The sequence below is a fragment of the Narcine bancroftii genome, chromosome 6 (genome assembly GCF_036971445.1).
Source record: "Narcine bancroftii isolate sNarBan1 chromosome 6, sNarBan1.hap1, whole genome shotgun sequence".
NCBI classification, from domain to species: Eukaryota; Metazoa; Chordata; class Chondrichthyes; order Torpediniformes; family Narcinidae; genus Narcine; species Narcine bancroftii.
Window position 1 is genome coordinate 124,778,034 of NC_091474.1, and position 19,337 is coordinate 124,797,370.

Sequence of the window (19,337 nt, forward strand, 5' to 3'; positions counted from 1 at the left end):
CTATCAATTCCAAAGTGAAATGAACAAACTCCAGCAAATATTGGGGTTAGATTAATAAACTAAAACAACTACTGTAAGCACCTCGATTGCCAAAGAGTCACACAGAACTGAAAAATCATTAGACATTCTCTCTTGAAATGCAAAGAACATTTTTGGATTGGAAAGGAAGTGTGTGTGGCATGGAGGGCTCAGGTCTGAAATGCTGGTTATCCTTTACTTCCTGTAGATGCTATGTGACCTGTTGGGTTTTATCCTCACTTTTGTGTATTGCACAAAACTCAGGCTGCTTTATTGTTCATTTATTATTTCACTGCAGACAGTATTCGCAGTCTCTTTTCCAGGTCTGGGGCACAGTTCATTAGGTCCATGTCTGCTCTCATTCAGAAGCCCAGTTGTTCCTGCTCTCTGTCACTCCAGTCATATTCCCTGAGGCTGTCTTACTTTGGGTGCCCAGAGGAAGATGGGGCACTACTCTCTTACCAGAGAGTAGTGAATCTGTAACCATTTTCACACTGGAGGCGAGTGCTGACCCGACTTTGTCCTGGTGGAATTCCCAGGAATTCAGGACCTCCCAGGCCTTTCACACCACAGTCAAAATTCCCGGGAATTTTCCCTCCCCGGCAATTTTTGGGGGGGGGGTACCGCCCCCCCAACTGATGACATTACGTACTCACAGGTGTAAAGTCACCTCACGTCCATCAGTCGCTCACCTGCCCGCCCACTCGCTCCCTCTTCCCCACTGCTGCCTATCACACCCCAACCCACTCCGTGCTTCAGCACATAGTGACGGCTGCGGGATGAATGGCCGACTTCATTTCCCATAATCCCTCATGGAGCTAGAACCGCTCTGAGAAATCCAGCTGCATGAGGGATTAGGGCGGCAATTCATCCCGCATTGTGTCGCAACATGCCGAAGCGGCCCGCTGTTGTCAGGAGGTATGCATCTTTTAATTTTAATCACCATGCAAATGCTGACATCACAAAGCTTCCTTGCTTGGCTCTTTGCCTTTTCACACTGCAGGGAGAGGGTGGTCTGGGAAAATTTCTCGGGAATCTTCATTTTATACTGCAGTGTGAAAAGGCCTTGTGGAATTCTCTGCCCAAAACACAGCAGAGACTGCCTCATTAAATATATTTAATACAGACTCAAATTTTTGCATAATAGGGGAAGTAAGAGTTATGGGTAAGTGGAGATGAGTCCAGGGCCAGATCATCCATGATCTTATTGAATGGTGCATTAGGTTTGATGGGCCAGATGTTCTTCCTTTGTTCTTAGGATAGAGGTATATAAAATGATGAGGGGTATTGATAGTGTACATGCATGTAGGCTTTTTTCATTGAGGTTGGATGAGATACAACTGGAGGACAAGGGTTCAGGATTAAAGGGGAAACATTTGAGGGGAAAATTAGGGGCAACTTCTTCACACAGAGAGTAGTGGGAGAATAGAATGAGCTGAAATGGTGAATGTGGCCTCAGTTATAACACTTAAGAAATTTTGGACATTTACATGGATCGGAGGAGTATGTACGCATATGGACTAGGTGCTGTTTAGTGGGACTAGGCAGAATAATGTTAAGGCACAAACTAGAAGGGCCAAGGAACTTATCTCTGTGCTGTAATGTTCTATGGTTCTTTGGTTCTAACCAGGTCCTAAGCACACAGAACCAGCATTGCCCACCTAGCACCCATTTATTCTAATCGTACATTAATCCCATTTCACTTCCCTCACATTCCTGGACAAACTTCCCATGCGTGGCCAGGAAGCAAGGTGAAAAGGAATCTTTGCGGTCAATATTTACCTGGTCCAAGGACTCATAGTTAAGGGGTACCACATCCACACCAGTCCCCAATTCAACATGCTCAATCCAGGTTGGGGAAATATATCTTTCCAATTGATCCATGTCCTGGTGACCCAATGATAATGAGACCAAAGGACCCTATTCATCCCATCAACTCTGCCCCACCATTTAATCATGAGTTGATCCACTGCCCAGCCTCATCTCCCTAGCCTATAAAGCCCTGGCTAATCAAGAACCTATCAATCACTGCCTTATATGCACTCAATGATGTGGTGTCCACAACAGCCTATGGCAACAAATTCTACAGGTTCGTCACCATCTGGCTGAAGAAATTCCTCCGCATCTCTGTTCCAAGTGGACTCCCTTCAATCCTGAAGCTTTGGCCTCTTGTCATAAACTCCCCCACCATGGGAACAACCTTTCTACATCTACTTGGTTCTGCCTTTCCACATCCAAAATGTTTCAATGAGATTCCCCCCTCATTCCCTTAAATTCACCTAAAACAAGATGGCGCCTTACAGTGGTGAATCTTTGCATGCAGCTCTGAAGGGAATTATCAAATATTCCCATCCAGAGCTATTAAAACTTAATTCCAGAACCATAAAATCAAATTTTATGGATGTCCTAAGATTGCTAGCAGACCTCGGAATTGGAAGAATAGGCGGTCTCTCTCAGACTGCAGGATCTTTAAACAGCCGACGGTCAGGAAAGTTCAACATGGTAGAAGTTTTAAACAGTAGACGCTCAGTACATTTAAACATCATGGGAGATTTAAAGAGACATCGCACGGACCATTGAAACACCATGGGAGTTACCAGCAGCTGACTGATCCACCCACAAGGATGCAGAGCGGGGTTAGAGGTTAAGCTAAGACACCAGGTCTTAGCCATCCTCCTGGCCAATATACAATCCTCCTGGCTAATGTACAATCCTTGGGAAACAAACTTGATGAACTCCATGCCAGACTTCAACCTCAGAGAGTCATCAGGGAGTGTTGGTTTTTGTGCTTCACAGGAACATGGTTAAATGCGCTACACCCTCCACCGTGCTGACCGGACATCAGCATCAGGTAAAACCAGGGGAGGTAGCATTTGTGTCATAATCAATTCATCATGGTGCACAGACAGTCATGTCCCAGTCCTGCTCCTCTGACCTGGAACATCTGGTGATCAAGTGGTGCCCATTCCACTTGCTGAGGGAGTTCACCGCCATGATCCTGGTCGGAGTGTACATTCTGCCCCAGGGTAACGTCAGGCTGGCACTGGAGGGATGAGTACTGTGATGAGAAACCATGTGACAGCGCATCCTGATGCCTTCCAGATCATTGTAGGGGACATCAATCAGGCCAACCTGACAAAAAATCTAATGAGCTACCACCAACACGTCACATTCCAGTCCAGAGAAGCCAACACACCCATCCACTGCTACACCATCATGAAGAATGCCTCCTTCCGTGCCACACCAAAACCGCACTTCGGCAGGTCTGATCACCTGGCTATACATCCACTCCCACTGTACAAGCAGAGACTGAAGACCATGGCACCAGTAGGGAAGATGGTGAAAGTATGGTTAAGGGAGGAGGAGGAGTTGTGCAGGATTGCTTCGAATTGGTGGACTGGACCATAATCGTGAACTCATCCTTAGACTTCAATGAATATGCAACCTGTGTGTCACCAACTTCATCAGGACCTGGGTGGATGAGTGTGTGCCCACACACCATGAATGAATCAGAGGATTCTCAACCTGCTGAGGGTGAGATCAAGGGCATTTAAGGATGGGAAATCTAGATCTCTTCAAGAAGACCAGGTACGACCTGTGGAAGGCTATCTTTGAAACAAAGTCGAAATTCCAGGGGAAGCCAGAGACATGAGGCCCTGATACATGGCTGTTGAAAGATGGTAATTAACTGTCTTTTAACCCTTTTACTTACCAATGTGAACGCGATGAACACAGTATGTGGGGGGGTCATTTTCATCCCAGTATTTTCTGCCGAGGTAGGTAATATCAGAGCCAATGCAAAAAAGATTTCCCACCTTCCTGGGATGTGAATGCTGTCACATTGCAGGTCCCATCCCCTTTTGCATTGAGATGCTGGGTCCATGCATAAAAGGTCGCACTGAACTGGCTTTTCTTGGTTCAGTGTCAATGTTCCAATCCGACTCGGTCTGGCTTTAAACATGGGTTGTTGACATGCCAATTTAGTGAGATCCCTGTGTGAAAGGGCCAAGAGACAGATACACACCAGTTACAGCCTACAAAGCAAGGGCAAACACTGTAGATGGGTGTGATGCTTCATTTACCAATGAGTTGAACACCTTCTATGCCTGGTTTGAGAAGAACCAAACAGTTCCCTCTAGAATCCCTGCAAAGGCTGAGGACCCTGTGATATCTGTCTCTGAGGGTGATGTCAGAACATCATTCAAGAGGGTGAACTCTCACAAGGCGTCATGACCTGACAGGTACCTGGCAATCTGAAAATCTGCACCAACCAACTAGCCGGAGTATTCACGGACATTTTCAACCTCTCATTGCTGCAGTCAAAGGTTCCCACCTGCTTCAAAAGGGCAAAAATCATCCCAGTACCCAAGAAGAGTAGTGTGAGCTGTCTCAACCACTGTCATCCAGTAGCACTCACATCCACTGTGATGAAATGCTTTGAGAGGTTGGTCATGGACAGGGGTTCAGAGCTAATTATTTAGATTCAAGATTCAATTTTTTGTCATTGTAATAATTAAGTATCTATTATACGGAATTGCTTTGGCCTGCTGTAAGGAAGACAGATTCGCCATTGGCAGAAATTGCCTGAAGCACTTCTTACAGTCAGAGAGAGAGAGAGAGAAAGAAGCAAAAGAGAGTGAAGAGAGTTCCCCAGAGACGCCGAGTGTCCGTAGCCTCTGCAGCCACACAGAGTCCAGTCCAAACCATCATCAGCCCGAGTTCCAGGTCCGAACCTCCGACACGGTCAGGAGCCCATCAGCATCCCCTTGCATTCTGGTTCCAATACCTGGTACACCCCTTCTGATACCTGGATACCCCTTCAGCCAGTTTTGAGCCAGTCTCTAGCAGTCCACAGCAATGCGTGAGTCTCCCAACAGCAGTCGCCAACAGCCCATCGCATGCATGGGTCTTTCAAGCACAGAGTCCCCTCACTGGTCCTCTGCTGTGGTCACTGTCCCGTGGGTCGTCTCCTCTCCTCCTCCTTCTCAGACGGGGGATGGTCTCCCTGCTTTCTGGTTCCCTGAACCAGTCCTCTGCTTCTCTGGAGTCCACAACTGCTTGTGGCTTCTGCCAATCAGAGGCATCGCCATCTTGGGTGCAGACCCCACGGCCGCGGGATTTTAAATAGAACTACTGTCGGCTCCTTTAAAGTCCTGTGCTGATGGCAGTTGACCGGGCGATTGGACCCAATGGTAGCGCTGTATCTCTGCTCCTTGCTCCCTGTGGGTCCACACCAGCAGCAGCACTGCCATTACAGCGACTCCCATAGTGCCACCATTTTCTGCATTTGGTGCCGGAGCTCATCAAAAATAACAACAAGGAGGTCTAGCGAGACCTGGCCTTGGTGGCCGCCGTGTTGTATTTGCCATTGTGTAATTGAGAGCATTGTACATCATGACAAAGTATTGCATGGTTGCCCTCACTCATTATCATACAATATAATTATCAACCAGTAGAGATCACCTTTTTCATCACTTTTACATTTCAAATAAACTATCAGGATGGCCTTAATGCACAGGCTTGTTCATTCATCAATGAGAATAGACATTTTGCCATTTATCTGCTTCATATGCTGGCAAACTTTCTTTTTCATATTAATGGCTATGTGATTAATTATCTCTTTAGCAGTAGTGAGGGAATGCAGTCCCAGTCCAATGTCAACACCATTCTTGTTTTGAAGTTCCCGTAAGCCAAAGTGATCAGAGTACGGTCTGTCATTCTGAGCTAAATAATATGCAGAATGAAAAGTTGAACTCCCACCTCTCTCTCTCTCTCTCTCTCTCTCTCTCCTCACCAACCACCCCCACTCTCTTTTCCCAACCTCCTCTCACTCTCCCCAATCCCCCCATTCACTCTCCCCAACCTCCCCCACTCACTCTCTCCAATCCCCCCGCTCACTCTCCCCAATCCCCCGTTCACTCTCCCCAATCCCCCCGTTCACTCTCCTCTAATCTCTGCTCACTCTCCCCCAATCCCCCGTTCTCTCTCCCAAACCCCCTGCTCTCTTTCCCTCTCCCTCCAATCCCCTGCTCTCTCTCCCCAAGCCCCCGCTCTCCCCAACCTCCTGCTCTCTCTCTCCCCAAACCTCCTGCTCTCTTTCCCCAAACCCTCAGCTCTCTCTCTCACCAACACCACCCCCTCACCCCCTGTTCTCTTTTCCTCTCCCTCCAACCCCCTGCTCTCTCCTCACTCCCCAGATATATTTTCAACTTCACTCGTTTAACCACCTTCGTGTAGAATCAGCTTCTCGCAACTTTTGGAGTGACTCAAATTACAACCCACCAGATTATTTTCTTTCTGAAGAACCACCGCGCTCTCCTTTGACCGTCTTCATCATCTCCTGGACCCGGCTGGTGCAGCCCTGGATCCTGGACTCGGCCAGTGCAGCCCCGGACCCTGAATATGGCGATGGTAGCCCTGTAACCAGCCAGTGTACCCCTTGCCCTCCCTAGTCTTGACCTGAACCGGTGGTTCCTGTTGTTCAGACACCGCACATAATACTTGGAAACCGCATGTCTGCAGGACAGGGCAAGTGCTCACCTAGACAACAGCAATTCATACACACGGCTGCTCTTCATTGACTTCATCTCAGCCTTCAACACTATTATTCCCACAGCGCTGGTCATTAAGCTCCAAATGCTGCGCCTCTGTACCCCCCTCTGCAACTGGATCCTTGACTTTTTCATCAGAAGACCAGTCAGTATGAATTGGAAACAATGTCTCCTCCTCACTGACCATCAACATAGGCACCCCAAGGATGTGTGCTTAGCCCACTGCTCTACTCATTACACAGCCATGATAGTGTGTCTAAGTTCAATTCCAATGCTATTTACAAATTTGCCGATAACACCACAGTTGTCAGCAGAATCACAAATGGCAATGAGGAAACGTACAGGAGGGAGAGAGATCAGCTCATTGAGTGGTGTCACCCAAACAACCTTGCACTCAAAGTTAGCAAAACCAAGGAGATAATCGTGGACTTCAGGAGGAAGTCAGGGGAACACGACTCAGTTCTCATCGAGGGTTCAGTAGTGGAGAGGGTCAAGAACTTCAAATATGTCCTGGAGACTTCATGTCAATGCAATCATGAAGAAGGCTCACCAGCGGCTATACTTTGTGAAGTGCCTGAGGAGATTCAGTATGTCACCAAAAACTTTGTAAACTTCTACAATTGTACTGTGGGAAGCATTCTGGCTGGTTGCATCACTGCCTGGTATGGAGGTGCCAATGCTCAGGACAAAAATGAGCACAGAGGGTTGTTAACTCACCCTGCAAAATCACAGGAACCAGATTCCACTCCATCGAGGGCATCTACATGAGGCGGTGGCTTAAGAAAGCAGCCTCTATCCTCAAAGACCCCCACAACCCAGGCCATGCCCTCTTCACTCTGCTGCCATCAGGAAAAAGATACAGGAGCCTAAAGATGAGCACTCAGTGGCACAAGCACAGCTTCTTCTCCGCTTCCATCAGAATCCTGAACCTGGAGCCGATCCCGTCATGGGTTCATCAACAAGTTGCTCTCATAGGCTTTCTACAAATTCTCTCTCTTGAGATCCCAACTTGGTTTTCCCCAATCGACTTGCATGTTAAAATCCCCTATGACTACCATAACATTGCCCTTCTGACACGCCTTTTCTATTTGCTGTTGTAATTTGTTGTTCACATCCTAGCTACTGTTTGAAGGTCTGTTTATAACTGCCATCAGTGTATTTTTACCCCTACCATTTCTTAACTCAACCCACAATGATTCTATTTCTTCAGGTGGCATGGTTAGTGTGAAACTATTACAGCACTAACAAACAGGTTTAGAATCCGCACGCTGTCTGTAAGGAGTTTGTATGTTCTCCTCATGTCTGCGTGGATTTTCCTGTGTACTCTAGTTTCCTCCCACCGTTCCAAATGTATGTGGTTGTTGATTAATTTGGGTGTAATTGTGCAGCATGAGTTTCTGCCGTGCTGAAAGTAATAAATAAATAAATGAGCTACCAAGAACAGAAGATTTATGCTTATGTGTTTACATTTCAAGATTAATAATCCAGAGACCTTGGTGAATGATATGGTGACACCGAGTTCAAATCTCATCTCGGGGAATTTAAATTCAGCCAAATCAGTCATTGGGAATAACAAGCTTAATAACGCAACAGAGATGATGAAGCTATCGGACTATGATCTAGCATTTTGGTCCATCAATGTGTTTTGGAGAAGTAGATCTTGCCAACTTCTCATGCTCTTGTCCACAGACATGGAATGCTGATTTAAATTTAAATTCTAAATTTTAGACATACTATCTTCTTTTTTAATGATTTAATCTGTTATTTCTACTTCACACCCCACAATTGCTTTTTGTACTTTTATGTTTTTTTTCTGGTTTAAAATCAAAATTACCAAAAATATTTAAAAAATAAATTTTCGACATGCAGCATGGTAACAGGCCCTTCCTGCCCACGGGCCTGGGCCACCCAAATACACCTAATTAACATACCCCCCTCCCTCATACGATTTGAAGGGAGGGAGAAAACCCACACAGGCATGGGGAGAATGGACAAACTCCTTACAGACAGCATGGGATTTCAACCCACTATGTTAACCGCCCTGCCAAAGTACCCTGGCAAAGCACACAGGTCCGGAACAATGACCTCCTGAGAACAATTCAGGCAGTGGGGAAGAAGTGATCATTTTATATTCATTCCTCTGCACTATGGGTCAAGAAGTGTTTTTACTTCAGTATTTAGTCCCAGTCTTATTAATTTCAATTGACCTTTAACATTTTTGTTGACCATTACATAAGAATAATTACATTCATAATGTCAGCAATCTCGATTTTGAATAAGAAAATCTGCAGGTTTTTGGGTCGAGCACTGGACAAAGGTCCTGGAGAAACTCAGCGGGGACACATAGCATCCTTGGGAAGGAACTGGCAGTTGAGGTTTTGGGTTTGAGCCCTTCATTGGGAATCTGGAAAAACAGGTAGGTGACTGAATAAAAAGATGGAAGAGAGGTAAGGACGAGAGGAGGGAGGAAGGAAGGAAGGGGAAGGGGGAAGAGCACAGGCTGACATGTAAGAGGTGGATACAGATTTGGTGGGGGTGGTGTTAGAAGAGAAAGAAGCTGAGAAGTGAAAGGGAGAAGGTAGAGAGCTAAGAAGATCTGCTCTGACAGGAGGAGAAGGGAAGGGGGTGGAGAGCTAGAGGAAGGGAAACAGAGAGGTCAGGAAAAACCAGGAGAGAGAAGTAACAGAAATTTGAAGTTGATAATGATGTCGGCTGGTTAGCTACTGCCGAGATGGAATAAACAGTAAGGTGCTGTTCCTTATTTTCTACTAATATGGTTGATTATAATTACTCAGTTCACTTTGTGTGGCCCTGATGCAGAGTTTTCTATTCTATTATTGCAGTTTAATTAACAAAGTGCAGACTTACACCAACTTCCAAAGCAGCAGAATCCCAAGGAGCGAATTGGCTGGGTTATTGACTGTGGACCTGAAGCTCCCCCATGCAAAACCACTTCACTCTCGGGATAGGTTCATCAGCGCAGATGGGGAGTGTGGCATTGTCATTTCTCATCCATCAATACGCTAAATAGTGGGCCCTTTACACTGCCAACTTGCTGCCCTCCCATCTCATTTGTACTTTTTTTTAAACCACAAATCTGCCCAAAGGGTTGGGCTGGTTTTCAGTTCAAGCAGAGGTCCTTTCTCTGGTATCCTATTCTCATGCCTTTCTGTCATACAGGGATAATGAAAGGATCCTTTTCCCCTCCGTCTGACATGGACTCATCATGCGGTTCAACCGTTTGCAGATAAATAAAGCAAAAAGCCTGAAGGGGACACTCTTCCCTGAACTTCAATGTGGTATGAATGACATGTGCTGTCACCTTCAGATACACTGAATAGCTGAATCTTTGTTTAAACCTTTTTTCCCTGAAACGTCCCGTTTCACCCTATGGGGAGGAAAAGCTGTGATAGAAACACAAAAGGCTCACGACTAAATTCAAACAACCAGGTCTTTTTTTTCATCTGGCCTCCTTTATAACATATTTTTTGTATGCACCTTTGGAGCTGGAGGTACTCCAAAGGAACAAAGAAAAAGCAACTCTCTCCCTCAACGTTCAGGAGTCTGCCTGTTTTGTCCTATACAAGACGAAAGGCTCAGCCCCGAGACATTGGATCCCCTTTTCTTCCTATAGATGCTGGTGACCTGCTGAGTTTCTCCCTCAACCCCAGCATCTGCAGACTTTATTGTTTAACAATAAATAACGAGCTTTACAAAACCTTGGTGTTAAGGATGGCTCTGTTTCCTGGGTTTGGAGCTGGCTGGCGCGTTTCGCAATGCATCCTCGACCTCCACTGTGGTCGGGACAGGAGATGACAGAAGGGGCAGGTGGGTGGGTGGTTTCGAATCTCGTGCCCTCTCTCCGCTGCCTCATGGAGTCCGGCAATGCTGGGTGCCACCCCAGAGGTACCACTCCTCTCTGAGTAGTCGAGAGTCACGGGCTCTCGTACGTTTCTGAGGATGTTCCAGAAGGATTTGAAAATGTTTACCTGTCTTCCTGCGAGTCAGTTGCCATGACAGCATGTAATACTTATTTGGCGAGTCTGGCTGGCTAAGATGAGACCCACGTTGGTCTAGAGGAGGTTCACCCATCCTGCCTATGGATCTGGGGAGGGGTTTTCAAAGTCAGCAATGGTGCCACCTCTCCTGTCTTTTGAGGAATTTATTGGCCGTTCTTCTCACCACTGAAGCACACAGGAGATTTTGGATCATTGGCCACTCCTTAGGACCCAAGGCTAACTCCAGATTTGAGGTCTTCATCTCTGATGATCTCTTCTGCTGAGCCACTGGGGGTAGTGGTGAATGGTGTCGTCGCCGAGAGGTGGTTTCAGACCTATGAGAAATGATGTTTTCTTGGGTCTCTCTGTTTCCTCATTTGTTCTGGGAAATAATGTAGTTTGCACATTCTCCCTGTGATGGTTTATTCTTCTGCAAGCACTTGTGTCCTCATCCCAAAGGCACATGGATTGGTAGGTTAATTGCCACAAATTATCCCTCATGTGTAGTTGATTCAAAATATGTTGTAAGGAAAATAGTGGGGAAACGGGATTGGTGTGGAACCCTACGCAGACTTGATGGCCTGAATGGGTTCCTTTTATGTCATAAAGAAATATGGGAATTGTCTTGAAACGGCTGGGCTGAGAAGTGGTGGATGGAGTTTAACCCAGAAAAGTGTGCTGGCTCATTTCAGCAGGTCAAACTTCAAGGCAGAGTACAATGTTAGTGAGAGACTCTAAACAGGAGCAGCAGTCGGCCATCCGGCCCGTCAAGCCTGCTCCACCATTCGATGAGATCATGGCTGATCTGGAAAGGCTCATCTCCACCTTTCTGCCTTTTGCCCATATCCCTCAATACCCATACTTTGTAAAAACCTATCCCACCTTGCCTTCAATATATTCACTGAGGTCATCTTCACTGCTTCAATGGGCAACAGATTCAAACTTCCACAGATTCACTACTCTCTGGGCAAAGCAGTTCCTCCTCATCTCTGTCCTAAATCTACAACCCTGATCTTGAGGCTACGTCCATTCCCTTACCAATGAAAGCAACTTATCTACAGAGAAACCCCAATTTTACATGCCCCGATTTAACGCAAATTCATTGGACTCGGGCGTAGGGCTCCCGGCAGGAGCGAGGATGTTGGGCTCCTAGAGGAGTGTTGATCTTGGGTGCCTGGCAGGAGCATGGGCATCGGGCTTCCCACAGGAATGGGGGTGTTGGGCTCCCAGATTGAGTTAAAATGCATACAGAATAACTGGGTTGTTCCAAATAAAGGAGAAATGGAAATGATGTAGGCATGCAAATTAAACAGGGAAATACAGTGAAATTCCGATTTAGCACGACCCAACTTTTATGATTTTATTTTAGATTTTATGAACCCTGACAATCGTGTTATAACAGGGTTTCACTGTACATCGACCTTATCTATACCTTTTCTAATTTTATATGTTCCTAAAAGATCCCTTCTCGTTCTTCTAAATTCAACCGGTACACCCCCAGCAGACTCAATCTCCCCTCATAAACTATCACCCTCTTCTCTGGAATCTGCACTGTCTCCAAAGTCAGTACATCCTTCCTCACGCAAGGAGACCAGAATTGCATGTAGTACTCCAGATGTGGACCAACTAAGAGACCCTGGGGTCCATGTCCGTTGGATAGTCAAGCCTGCTGGACAGGTTGGTGGTGTTGTTAAGAAGGAGATGATGTGTTGTCACTCAGGTGTGATTGAGTTCAAGAGCCGTGAGGTAATGTTGCAGCTACTTAACACCTTGGTTAGACCCCACTTGGAAGATTGTGTTCAGTTCTGGTCACCTCACTACAGGACGTGAATGCTGTAGAGAGAGTGCAGAGGTGATTTACAAGGATGGAGAGCAGGTTGGGTGAACTTGGTCTTTGCTCCTTGGTGCGATGGAGAATGAGGGGTGACGAGAGAGGTGAACAAGATGATGAGAGGTATTGATGAGAGGTGTAGATGGCAAGAAGCTTTCTCTCAGAGCTAAAATGGCTAACACAAGGAGGCATAGTTTTCAGGTACAGGGAGGATGTAAGAGGTGAGTTTCTCACACAAAGAGGTTGTTACAATAGGATCTTTTAAGAGTCTATTGGATAGGGACATAGAACTGAGAAAAATGGAGGATTATGCAGAAGGGAAATTCTAGGTCAACACCGCATTGTGGACTGAACAGCTGTACTGTGCTATAGATTTCTATGTTAGATGTTCACCCACATGGAATCCATTTCAAGAGAGCTAAGCCACACTGGTAGAGGAATTTGTGAAAGCAACATAACTCTGTACTAGCCGTACACTGAGTTCTCAATACTGTCATTGTTCTAATTACAGGGCTGAGCTTCTGGCAGGAAGCCTTTCCCATTCCCTCTACCCGCCTCAATGTCTCAATTGTCACCCACTGGTCTCACTCAATAAAAACAGTGTGGAGGACCCCCAGCCCCACAGTTTAAAGAGGTTAGTTGTTCCTCAAAGTGTTCTATTTTTGTGCAGTTATAGGATACAACTCGAATTCAGCGCCAACTCTTAACCTTGTGATGTTCTTTCTCTGAAGCGATGTGAAAAGGGGATCAGTGAGGAGATAGCACCTCAGGGAGGGGCTGCTGGAAAACAGGAAGGGGAGGAGGAAGAGACAGAGGAGGAAGGGAAACATGGTGGAGGAAATAGAAAAAGATATGAAGAGTCATCCGTGACCCTCCACCACTGAAAGCGAGGTTTGGGGCACCTCACTTCAACAAGGAGGGGAGGTCACTGAACCATGACTCCTGCATTAAACTCGACAAGAGGCATCATCTCTCCTGCAGCATCACCAATGGTCCCCTCTCCACTCAGTCTCAATATGGCAGTGGAGACCATGGCCGTTGACCTGGCCCAGAAAGGAGTATGGGCTGGTGAGAATCTTTGAGGAGTTTGAAGAATGTAGTGCAAATAACAACATCATGGACCAAAGGGCCTGTATCAGCATTCTGTGCTTTGAGAACTGTGCTGGTGAAAGTCCTGCAGGCCATGATGTTGTGCCGACCTATATACACCTACACAATAATCTAAACCTTCCCAAACTCACACCCATAACCCTCTATTTTTCATGCCAGTCTGAGTCTTTTAAATGTCCTTATTGTACCAGCCTCCACCACCACCCCGGCAATGGATTCCACCACTCTCTGTGTAAAACCTTTCCTCTGACATCTCCCCTAAGCTATCCTCCCTTTTCTTTGTCCTTTGGTATTTGCAACTTTCACCCTGGGGAAAAAGGTCCTGGAGGTCCACCCTATCTTTGCCTCTCATAATCTTGTAGTCCTTTATTCAGTCATCTCTCATTTTTGGTCGATCCAAAGAGAAAAGCCTCTGCTAACCTTGCACCTGAAGACACATTCTCCAATCCAGTCATCATTCTGGTATAAATCTCCTCTGTACCCTCTCCAAATCTTCCATATCCTTCTTGTAATGACCAGAACTAAACACATTACTCCAAGTGTGGCTAACCAGTTTTACAGAGCTGCAGTATGACTTCATAGTTCTTGAACTCAATCCCCAACATACCATAAGCTTTTTTTAACCACTGTATTAACCTATGAGAAATCTATGGGTTTGGACCTCAAGGTCTCTGTTCCATACTGTTAAGAATCCTGCCATTAACCACATACTCCATCTTTGTTCTACCTTCCAAAATGCATCATTTCACATTTATCCAGATTGAATCCATCTGCTACCTTTCTGACCAACCCTGCATCATGCCTATATCCTGTTGTAACCTATGAAGACCTACTCTATCCACAACACCTCCAATCTTCATGTCATCTGCAAACTTGCTGACCCTCCCTCGACTTCTTAATCCAGGTCATTTATAAAGATCACAAAGGGTAGGGGTTCCAGAATAGATCCCTGTGGAACTTCACTAACTAGTTGCTAACCTCTAGGCAGACGTTCTATCCATTACTACTCCCTGTTTCATTCAGGCAAGCCAATTCTGATTCCACACAGCCAAGGTTCCAAGTCATTGGTGAGACCACACTTAGAATATTGTGTGCAGTTCTGGTTGCCCAGCAAGATATCAACAAGATTGAAAAAGTGTGGAGAAGATTTACTAAGATGTGGCCAGGTCTTCAGGAGTTGAGTAATCAGGAAAATATTAAACAGGTTAGGACTATAGTCCTTGGAATGAAGCAGAATGAGGAGAGATGTGAGTAGGATGTTTCCACTTAGATTGGGAGAGATAAATACAAGAAGGCATTGCTTTAGGCTGAAAGGGGAGAGGTATAAGTGGAACATTGGTGGAAAGTTTTTCACTTAGGAGTGGTAGGATTATGGAATGAGCTTCCATCTGATGAGGTGAATGCAGATTCAATCTGGAGTTTTATAATTAAATTGGATAAATACATGGATAGGAGAGGTCTGGAGGGTTATGGGATGAGAGCAAGTCAGTGGGACTAGCTAGTTTTATTGGTCAGCACAGACCAGAAAGGTTGAATGGCCTGTTTTTCTGTGCTGCAATGTTCTATGGTTCTATGGATCCCATGCCACATCACGATATGAATGTATTTCCCATAGGGGGCCTTGTAAAATCCATATACACCACATCTACTGCCCAACCTTCATCAATTTCTTTTGTGACTTCCTCAAAAACCTCAAATAGGCTCGTGGAGCACGGCTGCCCTGCACAAAGCCATGATGACTATTCCTGAGTTGACTAGGCTTCTTTATATGCTTCTAAATCCTGTCCCCAATAATCCTCTTCAGTCCTCTCCAATAGATCTTATGTGAACCACAACATGTATTAAATTTCATTGAATTGAATTATTTAATGTCATGAAACTTCTACAGGTGCACTGTGGAAACTATACTGACGCATGGCATCACAGTCTGGCTTGGCCATTTGAGCACCCGGGAATGCCAAAAGCTCCAGAAGTTAGGTTCATCACATGCTCTGATCTCCCATCCATTGATAATGTCTACGTGAGAAGCTGTCTCAAGAATGCAGCGAACATCATAAAGGAGCCCTGGTCATAAACCTTTCTCACCTCTTCCTTCGAGCAGAATGTACAGACTGCTCTATGTTTAAGAACATTTTCTTTCCTAATGCCTCTCTGGATCTTGAATCTCCCCTTACTATCCAAACCGAACCACTCTGACACCTTAAAAAGACCTGTCTGCGCGGTTATTTCTAGTACTAACTGCGACTCTGATCATTTCAGATTTATTGTCAGAGTACATACATGACATCACATACAACCCTGAGATAATTTTTTCTGCAGGAGAGGCAGATTTACCACTTATTCGTAGTGCAAAAAAAACTGTACACAGCGTACACATGTGAATACAAAGAACTGTAAACAAGTAACAAATGTAAACAAACTGACTGCGCAATACAGAGAAAATTAGAAATAATCAATAAAATGCACAAGTAAGAGTCTTTAAGTGAGTATCTGATTAAGTCTTTGCTGAGGAGTCAGAAGGTGAAGGGGTAGCAGCTGTTCTTGAACCTGGTGGTGTGAGTCTTGTGGCACCTATACCTCTTCCCTGATGGCAGCAGTGAGAATAGAGCGCGTGCTGGGTGTTGTGGATCCTTGATGATTTCTGCTGCTCTCCAAATGGCAGCGTTCCCTGCAGATGTTCTTGAGAGTGGGAAGGGTTTTGCCTGAGATGTCCTGGGCTGTGTCCAGGGGTATTGGATACCACATATCTGTAAAAATTTGCCAGAATTTCTGATGTCATACCAAACATCTGCAAACTCCTGAGGAAGTGGAGGCGCTGACGTCCTTTCTTCATGATGCCATTAGTGTTTGGGGTCCAGGAAAGATCCTCCAAGAGAGTGCCTCCCAAGAACTTACTCACCCTCTCCCACCTCGCATCCCTCAATGTTCACTGGATCGTACATCTCTAGTTTTCCCCTGATGAAATCAACCATCAGCTCCTTGGTGACATGGAGTGGAAGTTTGTTGTTGGTGCACCATTTGGCCAAGTTTTCAATCACCCCCTGAATGTTGAATCATCCCCTTTCCTTTATACATCCCACTATCTTTTATATTTATTATCTCCTTTGGTATGTGAGTAAGAATTTTGGTGCATCTCTCCATGGTACTGATGCGTACACAATAAATTCACCTTCATTGTGATCCTGTGTACCGAGATGAGACATCAAATAGAGAGGAGCAGATGGGAGCCAGGACGGTCTTGGCATCATACCTGGAGCAACATCTATTGGATTCCCATTGGGATGACGCCACTGCTCATAACTGAAATTTTAAATTTGATTGCTCTGTTATATTAAAGTTTAATGTTCCTCTCCTTGTTATCATTTTTTTGTGATACTTTTCTGGGGACCCAAGATTATGCCAGACTGAGCAGCACGGTTGGCGAAGCGGTTAGCGCCACGCCTTTACAGTGCCAGCAATCAGGACCAGTGTTTGAATTCCACACTGTCTGCAAGGAGTTGACCCATTCTCCCCATATCTGTGTGGGTTTTCCCCGGGAGCTCCGGTTTCCTCCCGCCATTCGAAACGTACCAGGGCTGAAAATTTGGCGGCATGGACTCGTGTGTCAAAATAGCCGGTTACCATGCTGTATGCCTAAAATAAATCTTTGTGAGTTGCCTAAGGGTGGCACAAAAAGTTAAGCTTCTCCTCATGTCTCTGTCCACATGACCATGAACAATTCAATTCGATACATTGAAAAGCTGTGCTATCCAGGCAAGTCAGCTCATACTTAAGACTAACGTGGTGCAAAAGTGAAATATATAGCATGACAGAGAAAAAGTTCAGTCAAAATAGCATCACCTTACAAATGAGAAATCCATTTCAAATCCATTGAAAGATTATCACATCTAAATCATGCCTTCCCCTGCAGCTCCTGATGTTATATTTTGATCCAATCTCCAGTGGGCATGATGACAAATCTAACCTGAGGCTTACCTGCAAAGCCACATAGACGTTAGCCAGAGCCTGACCATAGGTGTCATGGCAATGAACTGCCAGTGCACTTTTCGGAATTTCCTTCATCACCACTTGAAGCATTTCCTTCATGTCCCCAGGGGTCCCTATTCCAGTGGTGTCTCCCAATGAGATTTCATAGCATCCCATGTTGTACATTCTTCTTGCAACCTATAAAAACAAAGAATGAGTAAATAACATGGTATTCAGCAAAACTAAGCGATAAAGTCCCAGGAAAGCGAATAGGAATCCATCAGGTGTTAAGTGAAGTGGCTACAGATTAATATCATCGATCCAAACAGCTCGCCATCAAAGACATAAGAGAATGCAGCAGATGCTGGAATCTCGAGTACAAAAACAAAGTGCTGGAGGAGCTCCACAGGCTGAGCAGCTCCTGCGTGGAAGGTAGGGAGTGAGCAAAAGGAGTTGCCGACAGTTCAGGTTGAGACCCTGCATCAGGGCTGGAAGTGGAGAGGGAAGATCATCAGTATAAAGAGAGGGGGAGAGGTGCAGCAGGGGCCAGTGCAGGATGATGGGCAGATGAAGTCAGGTAGGGGAGGAAAAAGGGGTGCCAACAACTGCTGCAGGGTGGAAAGGAGGGACACAGAGGCTCACAGGCCTGGTATCTGATCAGTGATTAGGAAACCATTAGAGGGAGGTGAAGGACAGATGGAACCAGATGGGGAGGGGATCCTGTGAGTGAAATGGGTGGAGAGCAAGTGAATGGGACTAGGGATGGAGGGAACAAAAATGGGTGTAATGGGGACAAGACGAGTATGAGAAAGGGAACAAAGAGCTGGATTGGAAGGAGCAAGAGAGAGGGACAGACAAGAGGACACCAGAAATTGGAGGATTTAGTGGACAGTAAAGATGAACACATCAGGATGCTCTTTATCGACTACAGTTCGGCATTTAACACCTTCAAAACTGTCAGGCAAACTCCAAGACCTGGGACTCGATACCCCACTGTGTAATTGGATCATGGATTTCCTCTCCTCCAGACCACAATCAGTGAGGATTGGTAAGAACATCTCCTCCACAATCTCCATCAGTACTGGAGCAAGACAGGACTTCATTCTTAGCCCCTCACTCTACTTAATTTACACCTATGTCTGTGTGGCTTAGTACGACAATAACCCCATCTACAAATTCCCAGTGATACCATGGTAGCTGGTTGTATAAAGAAGGTGATGAGTCAACATACAGGAGGGAGTTTGAAAACTTGGCCGAATGGTGCACCAACAACAACCTTCCACTCAATGTCAAAACCAAGGAGCTGATTGTTGACGAGGAAGGGAAAACCAGGGGTGGACTATCCAGTGATCATTAGAGGTGGAAAAGGGTGAGCAAATTTAAGTTCTTGTGAGTCACTATCTTGGAGAATCTTTCTTGGAGCCAACACACCAACGGCATTGTGAAGAAAGCATGTGAGCACCACTTCTTCCTCAGGAGTTTGTGGAGTTTGCTATGACATGAGAAACCTTGGCAAATTTCTACAGATGTGTGGTGGAAAGTGTGCCGACCAGCTGCATCACGGTCTGGTGTGGGGATATCAATACCCCTGAGCATAAAGCCCTTCAAAAGGTAGTGGACACAGACCAGGACATCACAGGCAAAATCCTTCCCACCACTGAGAATATCTACAGGGAACGATGCCTTCGGAGAGGAGCAGCAATCGTCAAGGATCCACACATCACTGCTACCATCAGGAAAGAGGTCTAGGTGCCACAAGATTTGCACCACAAGGTTCAGGAACAGCTGCTCCCCCTCCACCATCAGACTCCTCAACAACAAACTCAATCAGGGGCTCATTTAAGGACTCTTAGTTTTGGAATT

General features: G+C 45.7%; 1 protein-coding gene across 3 annotated transcripts in view; it reads right to left on the reverse strand.

Moving 5' to 3' along the window:
* The window catches only part of hmgcll1 (3-hydroxymethyl-3-methylglutaryl-CoA lyase like 1), a 133,446-nt gene that overhangs the window by 72,809 nt on the left and 41,300 nt on the right, over positions 1–19,337 (reverse strand). For all 3 annotated transcript variants that reach the window (XM_069888249.1, XM_069888248.1, XM_069888247.1), the window contains exon 7: positions 17,484–17,672. In XM_069888249.1, coding sequence (XP_069744350.1) covers positions 17,484–17,672 — 189 coding nt within the window. The remainder of the gene's footprint in view (positions 1–17,483; positions 17,673–19,337) is intronic.